This window comes from Cucurbita pepo, chromosome 10 (genome assembly GCF_057944985.1).
Source record: "Cucurbita pepo subsp. pepo isolate OVF chromosome 10, ASM5794498v1, whole genome shotgun sequence".
NCBI classification, from domain to species: domain Eukaryota; kingdom Viridiplantae; phylum Streptophyta; class Magnoliopsida; order Cucurbitales; family Cucurbitaceae; genus Cucurbita; species Cucurbita pepo.
This window is the reverse complement of record NC_141807.1, coordinates 19427745-19443794: the sequence shown is the minus strand read 5'-3', so window position 1 is coordinate 19443794 and position 16050 is coordinate 19427745. Positions and strand designations below refer to the sequence as shown.

The 16050-nt window shown below is 34.4% G+C and overlaps 1 protein-coding gene across 1 annotated transcript; it reads right to left on the bottom strand.

Annotated features, from left to right (window-relative positions):
* Positions 1–1614: 1614 nt before the first annotated feature.
* Positions 1615–14573, bottom strand: LOC111803030 (RING/U-box superfamily protein). The gene is made up of 15 exons (XM_023687277.2): positions 14386–14573; positions 13076–13208; positions 12464–12561; positions 11470–11528; positions 11279–11370; positions 11075–11198; positions 9318–9404; positions 5602–5698; positions 5060–5167; positions 3781–3881; positions 3545–3610; positions 3372–3459; positions 2839–2899; positions 2042–2105; positions 1615–1970 (listed from the first exon to the last, which is right to left on the bottom strand). Exons 1-15 carry the CDS (start codon positions 14444–14446, stop codon positions 1845–1847), a joined length of 1365 nt encoding a protein of 454 aa, XP_023543045.2. The 5' UTR covers positions 14447–14573; the 3' UTR covers positions 1615–1844.
* Between the last annotated feature and the right edge of the window lie 1477 nt (positions 14574–16050).

Here is a 16050-nt window from a genome sequence, read left to right as displayed (position 1 = left end):
AATTAAGAGTATTAATAAAACATCTGAAAATTAATTGAATATTTAAAAAAAATTAAGTTATTATTGAAATTTTTTTTAGAGTGGATGGAAAAAAATAAAATAATAATGAAAGGAAAAAGAAAGTAAGGGGACCTAAAAATAATAATGAGAAAGATAAAAATAAAAATAATAAAAAGAAAAGAAAAAAAAGAAAAGAAAAAAGGTGGAATCAGTAGCGATTTCCATGCGCATTAGGCTACAACATCATTACCGCCTCCAACCCCAACGTTCATAAACACTCTCATCTCACCGTCCCTTGGGTTGACCGAATCCTCACCGTTCATTCCCCTTTCCAATTTATTTATTTTTTAAAATTTTATTATTAGATTTTTCAGTTAAAAGTACATGACAGTGGGATGCGGGTTGGCTGACTTCAATATCTCACCTCTAAATATTTGGGTTTACATTTCATTATTATTATTATTATCTTCTCTCTTTCTAACCAAAAATAATAATAAAAAAAAACACATTTTATTTAAACTATTCAATATACCACGTCACCTCACCCCCCCCCCCAGTCAGCTTCTTACTTCCACGTCATCACTTTTATCCGTCATTTTACTTGCATCCATAATAATGTTTGTTTCTTATCTGTTCTGATGCAGTTCAAAAAGCACGACTGTCTTTTTCTTTTTTTCTTTTAATGAATTTTCCCACGTTCTTTCACAAATAGCATCAGGGCTGAGCGATGTACCAATAAGGAAACTGAACCCCGAATGGGAGTGAATTGTAACATTCCACATCAGGTGAGGAGGAAAACAAAACATTTTTTTTTTTTGTAAGCGTGAAAACTTCTCCCTAATAATAGAGTTTTAAAAATCTTGAGAAGAAGCCAAAAGATAACAATATCTACTGGCAGTGGATTTAAGCTGTTATATTAAAAACTAGACAACTATGACACAACTTTAGGTATTTTGTTGAATGTAAATATTGTATAAAACAAAACAATTTGTATTGTGTTCGTGAGTTAAATTAAAGGCCTATCCCTTATAGATGCATTTACCTATACTACCTGATCCTACAAGCCTGCCTTAAACTACTACTTGGTCAAACCTTTTCTTTCTTGAGATAGAAGATATGTTGACATTGTAAAGATATATAGCCAAACAGTAAGAAGTATTCCCAAGTTAGACCGGAGAGAAACAAAATATTTAGGCTTTCTACCAATTACCGGAGACTCTACGTCTGAGATTTGTTCCATCTCAAACTCGGATAAGGAAGAATGCCCTTGAACGTCAGATAAATAATGCACAAAAAAAAAAAAAAAAAAAAAAAAAAATCAATCAATTCTCGAGAATCAAGATTAGTATTAACAATCATCACACATCACAGTTCCAAAGCTAGAATATGGCATAGAAATCGTGGGGACAAATTTTCACCTTTTTGACCTGTGTTTCATCACTTTTCATGTATAAAAATGTTGAGCCGTTGCTTTCTTACAAGGCAAGTACGCCGCAAGCATGCAATGGCAAAGCCTGCAAGTGAACAAAACAGGGAATAACAAGGAATCTATCTGCAGGCCAAGAAAACGTTATATGAGCAATCCATTTTCTACAAGGAGGATGTATGCAGCCATTTCTTTTGAGAGAACATCAAACAAAGTTAGGCCCAAAGGCATAACTTTGATAATAAAGTTTACATGATTTGTTGAGAATGTAATAATATACACATACAAAGAGGCATATTTGCAACCAATTAAGGGCACAAAAATATGCTTGTAATTCAAAGATCACATCACTGAAGACTAGGGAAAAATATGGTTAAAAGGGAAAGAAAAAGTGAAGCAGATATAGAAATCGCTATTATCATCGGGATCGGGTGGGACGACAAACATGGTTTCGCTTGCGAGCGTGATCTTCGTTGTGGTGTTGAGTCCGACATGCATATCCATACCAACAATTTTCCCTTTCAGTTGCATCTCCTGGAAGAAGCTGCCACATTTCACGTAGGATTTAGAAAGGAGAAGCAAGGAGAATTGAAATTCCCAGGCAAAAGTACTCACATATTTTGGCGTTGAAATGCGAAACCAGTAGAGTAGAAATCCCACCAATTTGTCATAACACTCACTTCATTGAGACAAAAAGGGATTCCAAGTTGTCAGAACGTATTACATGTCAAAATGGATGCCAAAACAGCTTTAAACTGAAATGGTACGAGACAAGATACACATTTGAAATGAAGACGACTTTTTTTTTTAGCAAACTATAGCTTAATAACCTGACTAATTCATAAGGTCATTCTAGTGAGATTCCACATCGGTTGGAGAGAGGAATGAAACATTCTTTAAAGGGTGTGGAAACCTCTCCCTAATAGACACATTTTAAAAATCTTGAGTGGAAATCTGAAAGAGAAAGCTCAAAGAGAACAATATTTGCTAGCGGTGGGCTTGGACTGTTACAAATGGTATCAGAGCAGACACCGAGCGGTGTACTAGTGAAGACACAGGGCCCCAAGGGGGTGGATTGTGAGATCCACGTCAGTTGGAGAGGGGAATTAAACTTTCTTTATAATGGTGTGGAAACCTCTCCTTAGTAGATGCGTTTTAAAATCTTGAGGGAAAGCTCAAAAGGGAAAACACAAGAAAGATGATAGATGAAAGATGATGATGCGCATAGTGCACTTGACCCTTTCCATCCATGTACAAGAATTAAACAGAACAAACGAGAGAAACAAAAGGGAGGTGATCTGTATCCTCAAGCAGAGATAAACTAGTAAATACAATACTTTCTGTGGAAAAAGACATCAATTTCCTTGCATGAATCAAGTGGAAAAATAAGAACGAAATATGAGAAGACTTACTTGCAAATATGCGTCTCTGCAGTTATCATCTCCACGTGGTTTAGAGGCATTCGAGTTCGATCTGATTTGCAATTTAAGACTACTATATGAGGGACATTTCTATTAATGTGATACCAAAATATGGAAGAACCCATGTCGGTCTATATGTTTTGAGTTCAATATATATAGGTATACATGAAAGTCCTCGACTAGGAATAGTGAAATATAGTAAAATTTCAATAAAGGACGAAAGACTAATAAGCCGCTATATTCACATACGTAATATAATTTCGACCACTCGTGCCCTCATACGAGGCATGCCAATGGGATAACAATTTTTCCTACAAGTTCTCCATTACTATATGATGAATATCATTGCATACTCTCCCACAATTTCTCTCTAGTCTTGTTTTTTTTACGTTTTAAGGTATCATCCCTAGGAACTTTCTGTCAGTAGCATTATATATTTTTTCTCCCTTTTATAATTTTCTATAATAAGAGCATTCTTAGTTTCTAATAATAAAAAAATAACAAGAAAGTTGGGAAAAACCTACCAATTTCTCTATTGTTAAACTTCACAATCCATTCAGAGATGACATCCTGCAATGTTTTACCCATCTGACTAATGCACCTCTCTGTAATCTAAGAACCAAAATGTGAATCATATCAACTATCTATTAGCAAAACTGGAAAAATGCTTAATGAATAAGTAGATGCAAATCTATACATCCTGTTCGTGTTGATTATTTTCATGTGTCAACTGTGGAATTCTTGAGACGGTACGACTGGAGATCTGCAATGAAGAACACATTTAAGTATAAGAGAACCTTTACAAAGTAAAATAGAAACGGAATCATTTAGCTAGCCCAATAATGTAAGAACAACAAGGGGTAACAAGCTTTGACAGAATCCTTTTGAAACAAGAAAAAGAAAACAAAGAAACCAAACAATAACAGCACATACCGGTTTTAGAGTCTCGGGATTGCACGTGGCGTAAGTACCACTTCTTTGTAACCTCTGAGCTTGCCAATATGCACCACAAAATGCTCTATCACATCCTAAACCTGCAATGTACACAAAAGCTTACAACTATATAAAATAGAGATGGAAGACGTTAATTCTGCATAGAGTTTAATTCTGAATCCTTGTTTTGTTCAAATTTCATTGGAAACTTAATCTCAGTAAAATATAAGGTAGAGAAATCTACTAGTTCATAATTGGATGAAATATTCAGCAACAAAAGTTGGCCTCCGTGGTGCAGCTTTTTTTTTTCTTTTTTCAGAAGGGATTATTAATCTCAACGAGATTTGTTCGATCATGTTAAATTCAAGATGTCCTTCTCGTGGCCATCCAACTACTGGATCATGAAAAAAGATATAAATACCTAAGCTTGTAACAACCCAAGCTCACTGCTAGCCGATATTGTTCTCTTTGGGTTTTTCATATCGGGTTTCCCCTCAAGGTTTTTAAAACGCGTCTACTATGGGGAGATTTCTACACCCTTACAAGGAAGCACTCCAACCAGTGTGGGATCACACAATCCACCCCCTTGGGGACCCAGTGTCATCGTTGTCACACCGCCTAGTATCTGGTTCTGATACCATTCGTAACAGCCCAAGCCCACCGCTAGTAGATATTGTTCTCTTTGGGTATTCCCTTTCGGGTTTCCCCTCAAGGTTTTTAAAATGCATCTACTAGGGGGAGGTTTCCACACCCTTGTTAAGGAAGCACTCCAACTGACGTGGGAACTCACAATCTTATACTTTGAAACATCCTAGGATGCCCCATCCGCATTTGAATTTTAAATATTTCCTCCTCTTTACATGTCTCCTGACCATTGTCCACAAACTTGTATATTTAAAATAAAAATAATAAAGATAGAAACGTTGTATTAGACTAATCACCATTACACTCATATCTAAGGTTAATATAATCTCTGACTTCGTACTATATGAACAAATTTCATCAACAAAGAATAATGAGTCTGTTGAACTATATTTACCCAGACAAAAGACAACCCAAGTGATTCTTTACATCATACTGCAATCTCTATGCGCTAATGATAGATAGATATGATGAATGTATTTAGTAATGTTGGATGCACCAATCTAAAATAACCCTCTCTTACCATAAATGTAAGCAGCCTTAAGTTACACCAGAGTAATGACAAATCAATATGTACAAGTTGCTAATATAAACATCATAATCACAGAAAGAATATAAAGGGAAAATGCAAACATACAATGTTGAGGTATCCCAATATCAAATCGAGAAGGCATCATTCCTCCACATCCATGACATTGTAGGTGAACTGTGTTTGGATTACAGCGAAATCCAGCATATTCAGTACCTGGAAAATGTAAATCGACTTTTCAGATTAATATAAAATGTAACAGAATGGTAGAAAACTCTAGATATACAATGAATGGAAATCTATGAACTCCAGAAAAGGAATAAATTAGAAATTATTTAAACTTATTGCACGGTAGAAGAAGCCAAGTACATTTATTTTTCTTTGAGAAGATAATGCGTCCAAATCTTGTAATGTTTTCTTCCCAATTGATATTAATAATTCACTTATGAATTTCGTGAGTTAAATTATTTTTCTAGCTCACAAGTGAGGAAAAATGTTAATAATATATATATATATACCTCAACATATCCATTTAAGCTGGTGGGGTTAGTGATAATTCAACCAGCAAAGTATTATAGGAAAGTCACTAACAATGAGAATGAACAAAAAGGCGTTGGAAGATGATTTTCCAACTGAAAGCAAATATTTACCACATTGAGGGCATGGAAGCTCTAAAACACCGCTCTCCTCCTGGCCCAGTACTGAATGAGGCCTTTTCTGGGTGCGCTTCTTCCCAGACCCAATGACCTAGAAGAATTACAAACATAATCCACACGATTGAAAATAAGTAAACTGCACAAAAGATTGATGCTCAACGAGGTAAGATTGTAGCTTAAACATCTAAGAGAAGATCAAAAACCAATACCAATTTTCACTATAAAGTAAGAATGAAGAAAGTACAAAGAGATTGGGGGAAAAAGTAGAAGAAAAATAAAAACAAAATGGCACAATAACCATCAAAAAGACCTGTAGGAAGTTCTACAAGTATACCCACAGTAACTGACAAATAAAAAAGGGGAACATTGCAAAAATAAAATGTCCACATACAAAGAAAAGCATTAAAATACAGTACCCAAATATCAGCTTCATCTAAATTTTAATCTCAAAATTACTCCAATTACTCTGACCACGTATCCAAAAGAATTATGAGGATTTTGGATTAAAGTAACCTATCTCCAACGAAAAGAGGGAGATGCTGACACTGAGAGCTTGAAGAAATTTACACCACAAACCAAAAGCAAAGGGCTAGAGAGGAAACTATCTGGATCTTCCGAAGCCAAATTTAGAAAGAACCTACTGTAGAAGATTAACGGCCCAAGCCCACCACTAGCAGATATTGTCCTCTTTGGGCATTCCCATCTGGGCTTCCCCTCAACAGTTTAGAGATGATTTAAATAAATTGGGGTAGCATTCCATATTATTTTATTAACAGCTTAGAGAACCTAATTTAGGTCGAGAGATCCTTAACTTTCTGAACTCCCACATCAATTACCAAAAGGGCACCTCTTTATCCTTTTGTTTCTGTGATAACTAATATGATACATGGCTGGAGGATTTCATTTGGTCCTCCAGAACCCGCTGTTTTGGTTAACTAGTCAAGTTATGTTGATTTTCCTGTGATCTTCCCTTTTTAGTATATTGTATTAAAAGAAAACGTGTCTGTAACAAAAGGTTGGGACTCTAATTTGTATGAATAGTTAATATTCTCTTGTTGTATGGAAATTTTCAAGAAATGGTCTACAACTTCTTCCCCTTTAAGAATATTCTTGGAGTGGTGCATCTTTATTCCAAAACCTCTTTCCAGAACTATCCATCCTGTCCAAAATCAGTTATTGGCAGTTCTCTTTAAGGGGGAAAATATCAATAATTTGGTGGTTCCTGAATTTTCTCTCTTTTAGACTATCGATGATAAGTAGTTTTCACCTACTATCAATGAAAATTTTGTAGGAAAGGGCATAATGGTTTCTTTTATTCAAATCTTTGCTCTTCTATCTTAAATCAGGAGAATAAACATCCCAAATCCTCCAATTTCCTACTAGGGCAGAAAAGGAGTAAAAGCACAACGAGACCAAAAAAATCAAAGAGCAAGCTACATAAAATGAAAAATAATCATAATTTTAAGCAATAAAATTTTGAAGAGTCAAGATAGTAAATTCTGAAGTTAATTGGGGATTTTTATCGAGAAATATTTTCAAGTCAAGGTTGTAAGGGAAAATCATTACAACTAAACAAAAGGAAAAAGAAAATAGAATAAACAATTTTCATATGATGATAAATACACTAAGAAAATTTTAACTGAAAACATCTTTCAGTTCTTTATTTTGCAAAAAAGACTACGGAAATATAGGAGCGTCCCTATTTAAACATATATCTTGTAGGGAAAAACTATGTAAAAAAGCCTAGAATGTTTTAAGAAACTTCACTTTGTAAAGATTTTTAAGAAAGGGTTTTTTTTTTTTTTTTTCTTTTTTCTTTTGGTAAGAGAAACCATACTTTCATCAAGAAAAAATAAATAAAAAGAATTACGAGGGGCATACAAAAAAACAAAACCAAAAGGAGTCGAAATAAAGAAAAGGGCTCCAATCAAGGATGATAGTTTTTAAAGGGGAATTACAAAAATCATTACACACCAAGACCGAAAGGGAGGTATGGAACCTAGCAAGGGACCAAACTTCTTCTTAGGACCTCCCTACTCTAAAAACTCTATTGATCCTCTCACCCCAAAGACCACATAACAAAGCACAAATGTCGGCGAGCCACAAAAGTGACCCTTTTTGCTAAAGGGCGAATGAAGCAAAAAATCCTCTCTAGGTTGGACCAAGTTGAGACCAAAGGACTGGAGGAAACAAGTCCAGACTGCTCACATGTAATCACAAGACCACAAAATATGTATGAGGTCCACAGTTTCTCCCTTACAACAGATACAAATATCGCAGTCCTATCAACAAGGCAACTTTCTCATAATCAATCTGTAAGTGTCTTTTAGAACTGCACTCAAGATTCACTCGAAAGGGTGAGGACCATATTTATTCGCAACAATCTTTTGCCAAAGGAAGCTAGACTCTTGGGAAAGCGCCACAGCCATGTAGCCAAAAAGGCCTCATTTCACATGCTAAGATTAGCTATGTCTAGCCCCTTGAGCACCATCAACTTATTCACAACACACTAGTTCACTACGTGAGACCCTTTTCCTTCATTAACCCTTCCCACAAGAAGTCCCTCATACTCCTCTAAGGATTTACATATCGGCACCTTAATCCTAAATAAAGAGAACATTGAGATCCCTCGTAACTGGCTGAATTAGGGTAAGTCTACCTTTCTTTGAAAAAACTCTTTTTTCCAATAGGAGAGATGCTTGTGACCTTTCTCCACTACAGGATCCCAAAACATACTAAGTGTAGGATTGTGGCCAAGAGGAAGACACATTCAGTTGATGGAAAGGCCCAGACCCCACGACCCACCAAAGAAGCCTACCTACTTAATTTACAAGGATCACAGTAAATCCCCACAACAAACATTTACCCCATTAATCTTCAACCTTGAAAAAGTCTAAAACAAACATAAAGCAGTTTAGATTAATAAGACTCCTCCTTCCCTAGGTAGAAAAAGAGTGCTGTTATAAAGCGGTGTTGTCAGCAAACTGGAAAAGAGATAAAGGCAACTTGTCTCTATACACTAGTAAGCCTCTAAGACCTTACCCTTTACCTCTCGAGATGTGATTCCTCTCCACCTTTTTAGTACAATGATTCTATTTTGAAGTACACTCCTTGTTTCTTATTACAAAAAACCAGAGCATAAAACTTTTAAAGTCCAAATTTACAAAAATTAATACATTTTGAACCACATTGTTGAATAAGTTTTAGTGCATTGGATTTTAATCATCTCCTTGCTGTAATTTTAAGTAAAATTTGTTTTAAAAATGATTATATAAAGGTAACTTGGCTTTGGAAGAAATATCCAACAATAACTTCGATTTTATCGGAAGAACCGGACCACAAAGAAAATGAAGAATCTATGTTTTTAAAGAATATACAGCAAATTGAAATTATCATTCTAACTATTCCCCAAAGTGCAACAATTCCAGCCCTTGAGTAAATTCTATAAGAGGCATATATCACTTATAACTCACAAAAAGCATAAAACCTTTGACCTTGCTTAAAATGTTGACAATCACATCCCCCCCAGGATATAAGGTAAAAAAATATTTTTACACTGATATTCACATCCCTGCCATTCCATAAAAAATAGTTCTCTTTTGCTACAGTTGGAGATTTCCCTTAAGTCAATAGTAAAAATTTAGAAATTGACATTCCTATCGTTGTCATAACATCAATACACAAGTATGATAAAAAATAAGATTACTTACCAGATTTGATTGTATTAATGAACAAGAATCCAAAATAGCAATTTCTTCGACTGAACGTCTAAGGGAAGAGTCCTCTTGCAATATAGTCTAGACAAAACAAGCAGCCAATCAGTTATGAGATAGAACTGAAAAGAATAAGAAAAAAAAAGATAGTATAACAGGGATTAAAGTTTATAGAATTGCTGAATTGATGCAGGGGAATTAGGAAATCAACCATATTTATCCTGTTAGGATCTCGGTTACAAGATACAACAGAATAACTGTATTGTAACCTCCCCAAAATAATTCCCCCCTCTTCTAAGATCCCAAGCTCTCTACATTTATAACCAAGTCACCCCTAGCTAATTATCACTATGTTCTTACTAATATCCTACTAGTATTCCCAACATATCCCCTATTAGTACCCTCACATATACTTCACAAAAAATTTAAAGCTAATGAGGATGAGTACAGGTTGAGTATCAAACAAATTAAGGGAGTTGGGGGATGAAGGTTCCATCTCGGAAGAAAAATGGCTAGGCAGAAATAGCTTAAAGAGTTCCTTTCCCTGGGACGCTAGGCAGCAGACTGCTAAGAAGAATAGATATAGACACGAGACACAACGAGACATAGATGAATACAACATGGACTAGGTCACACGTCATTTTTTAAAAACATTTAGGATAAGGATACATTTACTATAATATATATCATTTTTATACAAAAACCTTCATATGCAATGAGTTTATACATTGATATGCCTAAACTTGAGTTTAAAGTATCATTCTCAAAATTTAATAGGTTTGTCCTATATTACCACTTGTGTTTTTATTTATTATGCTTAATAAGTGTTTAATATGACTTCTAACAAATGTTGGGCTCATAATCACTTTGTACAAATAGTGTCTAACACATGTACACTACTGTACTAATTCACATGTTTGATACGTGTTATAAGTGTGTCATGACATTTCTGTGCAAGTGTCATAATTAAAAATAAGTATATAAAATTTTGACATGCTAATTAGCCATGTGTGCGCATGTTTGACACCGATGCTTGAGCCAAAATTAGCAAATACACTCTTTATAGACGGTGAAAGAAAGGTTGCGGTCTTGCTATATATACTTGCTCTACTTTGGTGTTCAATTTCAAATGCAATTTCGTAAATCCTCTCCCCAATCGTAATTAATTAAAACTGGAATTTTTTGATCTTTTATGCCATTCTCCATTGAGGGGAATTGAGATCTTTCACTTATGAAAATTTTCTTCATCACAACATGCAAAACTGTTTCCTTTGTTTGACAATAAAATTAAATAATAAATAATAAAAAAAAGTTTGCACCAGGAGAAAAGAATAATGTTGAGAATTGAGAAATAAGCCCTTCATTCAAGGGGCAAAAAAAAAAAAAAAAAAAAAAGAGAATACGTCTCTATGGTAAGTCTTCTCCTTACTCCTCTCCAAACACAATAGTACCCTTAAAGATATTTCTTGTAGATTTAAGTCCAAAACCCTTGGTGGATATCTAAAGTGCTGTAGTGAGTTCTAAAGCTTTCCCCTTTTAAACTTTACTACAGTTTTTTTTCCTAAAACCTGAAGTTTCTGTTTAACAACTACATAAAATTCATACAACCCTTTAATCAACCCAAAAAACCAAAACTAATCCCCATAAAATTCATACAACAAAAAAATGTGTAACAAGACATATATACTGCTATGACAAAATCCTGCAAACCAAATAACATTTTTCTTCACTTAGATGCTTTGGTACAATATTACCTCTGCAATGTTCAGCAAGAAGTGGTTTCTTCCAACAAACTGCACAACTGCTCGACACTGGGGACAAAGTACACTTGTACGCTTCTCTTGGGATCTTTTTAACCACTCCGAGAAGCATCCATTGCTGTAGACCAATTACAATTCAATGAAAACACCTAAATTAAAATGTGAAATAACCAGCTAGAAACAAATAAATATCCCTACCAAAAGTTGTGAAAGCAAGGAGCAGCTGTGACAACATCATGCCAAATGTTTAAGCAAATACTGCATTTTGCGTGTTCAACATCCATAGAAATCTGGACAAATTCAACAGGTGCTAAATTGAGTATTTCTAAAACAATGGTGAAAGCTAATATCACATTTAGATAATCCAAACATGACAATTAACCAATCACCTTTAAGCCCTTGCATATTCTTGAGTCTGACAATATTTCAAATTTATAGCTCAAATGCCCTGAGGATTAAAATTGAATAGTTCCATAAAGATTAAGATGGAATAGTTCAACAAAGAAAAAGCTTTTACCTGAGATAGTTCTCCATTTTCAATCAAACCACCAAGAAAATATATTTGTGCAGTTACATTTTGTATTTATTTATGGGAATATTTGAATAAGAAAAAAATTCTAAAAAATATTCAAAGTCAAACCAAAGGTGAGGATAGTATATTCTCCAATTGGCTTAAATAACAAGAATTGGTAAGTTTAATATAAAAAAACAAAAGAATAAGTTTTGTTAAGTCAAAGAGCCCAAGAAAAATCAATATAGTGACTTGGCTTGTGAAGTTAAAAAATGACTTAATATTAAAACAATCAGCTTGCAGTCTTTGCCTTTCAGCTGTAGAAAACCAATGTCATCTATTCTTTCATTATACTTATATGGTAAAGCTAAGTTCTCAATGGATCAGTGTGTTGTAAAGCTAAGGTATCTTTTTAAAGTGGAAACTTAGGAAATTTGTTGATGAATGTGAAGCTATATTTGAGAGAAAAGTATTTCTTGTTTCTTGAGTGATGTGAAAGACTCAAATTTATACAAAACGATTATCAAACATATTTGCTAGAATACTTCTCATCTTTTGAGTGATGTGAAAGATAAATTTAGATAGAACAATTATCAATCATATATGCTAGCATTCAGCTATCAATCTAGACCTATATGAAAAGAAATAAAAAAGTACAAATATACAAGGAAAAATCTTAGCAAACGCGAGTTATGCACATTAAATACTAACACGGTAAACAATATACTAACATGACAAACAATTTACTTTCATATAACAAATTAGTGAGAACTTTCATCCGGTTATATTTCAATAAATTGAAAACAAATAATTCTAATTCATCCATCACGTCAAACTTTCTCCGTCACACAAGAGTTTGAAAAAATACTAACCATCTTGGACCGGACCAGAAACAATTTCGCTTCCACACTTGATGAAAGCAATGTCATCCTTTTGAACAAGATTCTCATCAACAAGAATAGCATTGAAACTATAGCACCCAAAACACAATAGATAAAACATACGGCAAGAGAAAAGGAGAGACAAAGAGAGGGAGATCGTAAAACAATAAATATTTTTATGTATGTATATATATATATATATATAGATAGATAGATAGATAGATAGATAGATAGATAGATATAGATATAGATATGTACGAATATATACATATAAAAAAAACAAAATTCTCTCAATAACAATCCACCTAGATACTACAGTAAAGATTTTGGGATAAATTTTTATCTTAAATCCCATGGTCTTACTACCCCTATAATCCTTGACATCAGTGAAAAATCATGAACTTGAAGCCGTTCTCTACACCAAACTTTGATATAAAAGCTCCACGAAAGTCTCTAATGGTAAAAGTGGAGATCTTTCTTAAGATTTACCATTATATAAAAAATCTTAAAATACCTACACCAAACTGCATGGAGGCTCTGATTTATGGGATAAGAATATAATTTGATTTTAACACTAATTACTTCGTAGCCACAACATATTACCTTCTATTCTGCAAAGTGATAGAGTTTACATCGGAATTCCTTGTGATTTTGCACCATTCATACTTAGTCTCTGAGAAGATAACAGCCTCATCCGAGTTTATCTCAATATCTGCATATTTTTTATCAAGTGAAACTGGAAAAGAATAAAATAAAATAGCAAATTAATTTCCAAAAACAATGCCAATTTAGATTGCAATAGTTTTTTTTTTTTTTTTTTTTTTTTTTTTTTTTTTTTTTTTTTTTTTAAATTAGAAGATTGCAATAAATTAAGCTTTTGAGTACTTTCTCCTCTTGTTTGCATTTTACGCCATGAAAGACTTAATAACCATTCTGGTTGCCAACATCTAATATGTAATTTTTCATTTTGTCAATGAAAGTTTTGTGTCTCCTTTCAAAAAAAGACTGAAATTGTATATTACCTGCCCAACATAAAAATTTGAAAGAAGTGTTTCTTAAAACGAAATCATCTAAGAAATGACAAAAATGTTCAAGAATGATATTTTCAATCCATCAAGTTTCTTTCATGCAAATCCATGATCAAGTGACTAAAAAGAGAAATCTACAAGAATCAAGTCTAGAATTTTTATTAGAATGAAAGTTGTGAAGAATATATCTCTATTTACAGAGAATTAAAAGCAATAATTTCCATGAGGTATGGGAACGTCTCGAGACAATGTCTAAAGTAATAATTTCCATGAGGTATGGGAATGTCTCGAGACAATGTCTAAAGTAATAATTTCCATAAATTCAGAGAGGTTACATAGACTTTGAGCACTTTATTCGTTCTTTGGTAGCTAGATAGTGTTCCTTGCAGGTATGATCTTGTAACAATTTTATAATCGTTTAATTGGGGAGAAAGGTTCACTCTCCTCTTCCTCTTGTATATCTTCACCAAAATAGTAATTCCTTAATTCTTATACTGTCTACCGATAGAAAAATTAGTGAGACAATGAGCTTGATCTCTGTAACTCATACTGCCAACAATTCACGAAATCGATGTAAATCAGATACAAATAAATCATCGACCTTCAAGAACGCTAAACCTAGTTCATTTGCTCGTTCCACCAAAAATCATTTCCTCAATTACATTGTCTTCCCGAATAATTTCAACCCAAAAGAACATTTATTTGGAATAGCAACAAATTTTGCTTGCAAAAAATGGAACGATTATGTTTTCAGAACCGTCCAACTCTCAAGCGCAAAGTACAAGCAAATCAAACAGAGAATCCAATAATGCAAGACGGAACAGGCATCGGATCAGTCCAAGAAAAGAGATACCGAGAAGAAGAAAGTGAGAGGGGGAAACATACTTAGCTTCGCCCAGTTTTGTATGGAGGAATTTGAAGCAGAGCACTCTCCAACTTCCGCCATAACCGCCAGTATGTTGCTGATTCTGAGAACTTCGAAATGAAACAATTTTACGAATATAAATAGAGACGCAGAATTGTGAAGCGTGCGGAGGAAGGTGAAGTAAACGGCTGATGACTACGACGTGGAGGCATTTATCGACTAATTGTATCGCAGAATTTATCAAAAATAATCAACTTTATATTTCTTTTCAAAAACGTCCTTCAACTTTCCAATAATTCGCAAATACCCCTCAACTTTCAAACAATTAAATATATATAATATATATATATATATATATAGCATTAATACCCCTAATATTTTTAAAATATTTCACTCATAGATCTTCTTCTTCTATTCTTTTCGTAAGAACGTGGAATGTGTTGTTCCGGCTCTCAAAACATGTTTTTGTCAACTTCTCCCTACTGTGAGCCCTTGTTGTCAACTTCTCCCTACCCAAGGTTATATACTGTGAGCCGTTGTTGTCAACTTCTCCCTACCCAAGGTTATATACTGTGAGCCGTTGTTGTCAACTTCTCCCTACCCAAGGTTATATACTGTGAGCCGTTGTTGTCAACTTCTCCCTACCCAAGGTTATGTACTGTGAGCCGTTGTTGTCAACTTCTCCCTACCCAAGGTTATATACTGTGAGCCGTTGTTGTCAACTTCTCCCTACCCAAGGTTATATACTGTGAGCCGTTGTTGTCAACTTCTCCCTACCCAAGGTTATATACTGTGAGCCGTTTGAGCCGGTTGTTGTCAACTTCTCCCTACCCAAGGTTATATACTGTGAGCCGTTTGAGCCGGTTGTTGTCAACTTCTCCCTACCCAAGGTTATATACTGAGTCGTTGTTACCCAAGGTTATATACTGAGTCGTTGTTATTACTTTCTTGCTTGTTTATATAATGTCTTTTTCGCCCAAGGTTATAGACTGAGTCGTTGTTACCCAAGGTTATATACTGAGTCGTTGTTATTACTTTCTTGCTTGTTTATATAATGTCTTTTTCGCCCAAGGTTATAGACTGAGTCGTTGTTACCCAAGGTTATATACTGAGTCGTTGTTATTACTTTCTTGCTTGTTTATATAATGTCTTTTTCGCCCAAGGTTATAGACTGAGTCGTTGTTACCCAAGGTTATATACTGAGTCGTTGTTATTACTTTCTTGCTTGTTTATATAATGTCTTTTTCGCCCAAGGTTATAGACTGAGTCGTTGTTACCCAAGGTTATATACTGAGTCGTTGTTATTACTTTCTTGCTTGTTTATATAATGTCTTTTTCGCCCAAGGTTATATACTGAGTCGTTGTTATTACTTTCTTGCTTGTTTATATAATGTCTTTTTCGAAAATCTCTCTCTGCTCTCGTTTTCTAAAACCTTCTCTTAAATCCGAAGCCAGAGGCTCGACCGCACAATCGCAAGTCCGCTGCCATCAACTCGACCGCACAATCGCAAGTCCGCTGCCATCAAGAGTGCGAGGGCTCTCAAAACATGTTTTTTCGAGGAAAATTCCCTCCAACAAGCTCTCATGGCTTTGTTTTGAGCTTCCCCAAAAGATCTCATACTAATGGAGATAGTATTCCTCACCTATAAATCGATCATTTTTCACTAAATTAACCAATGTGGGAC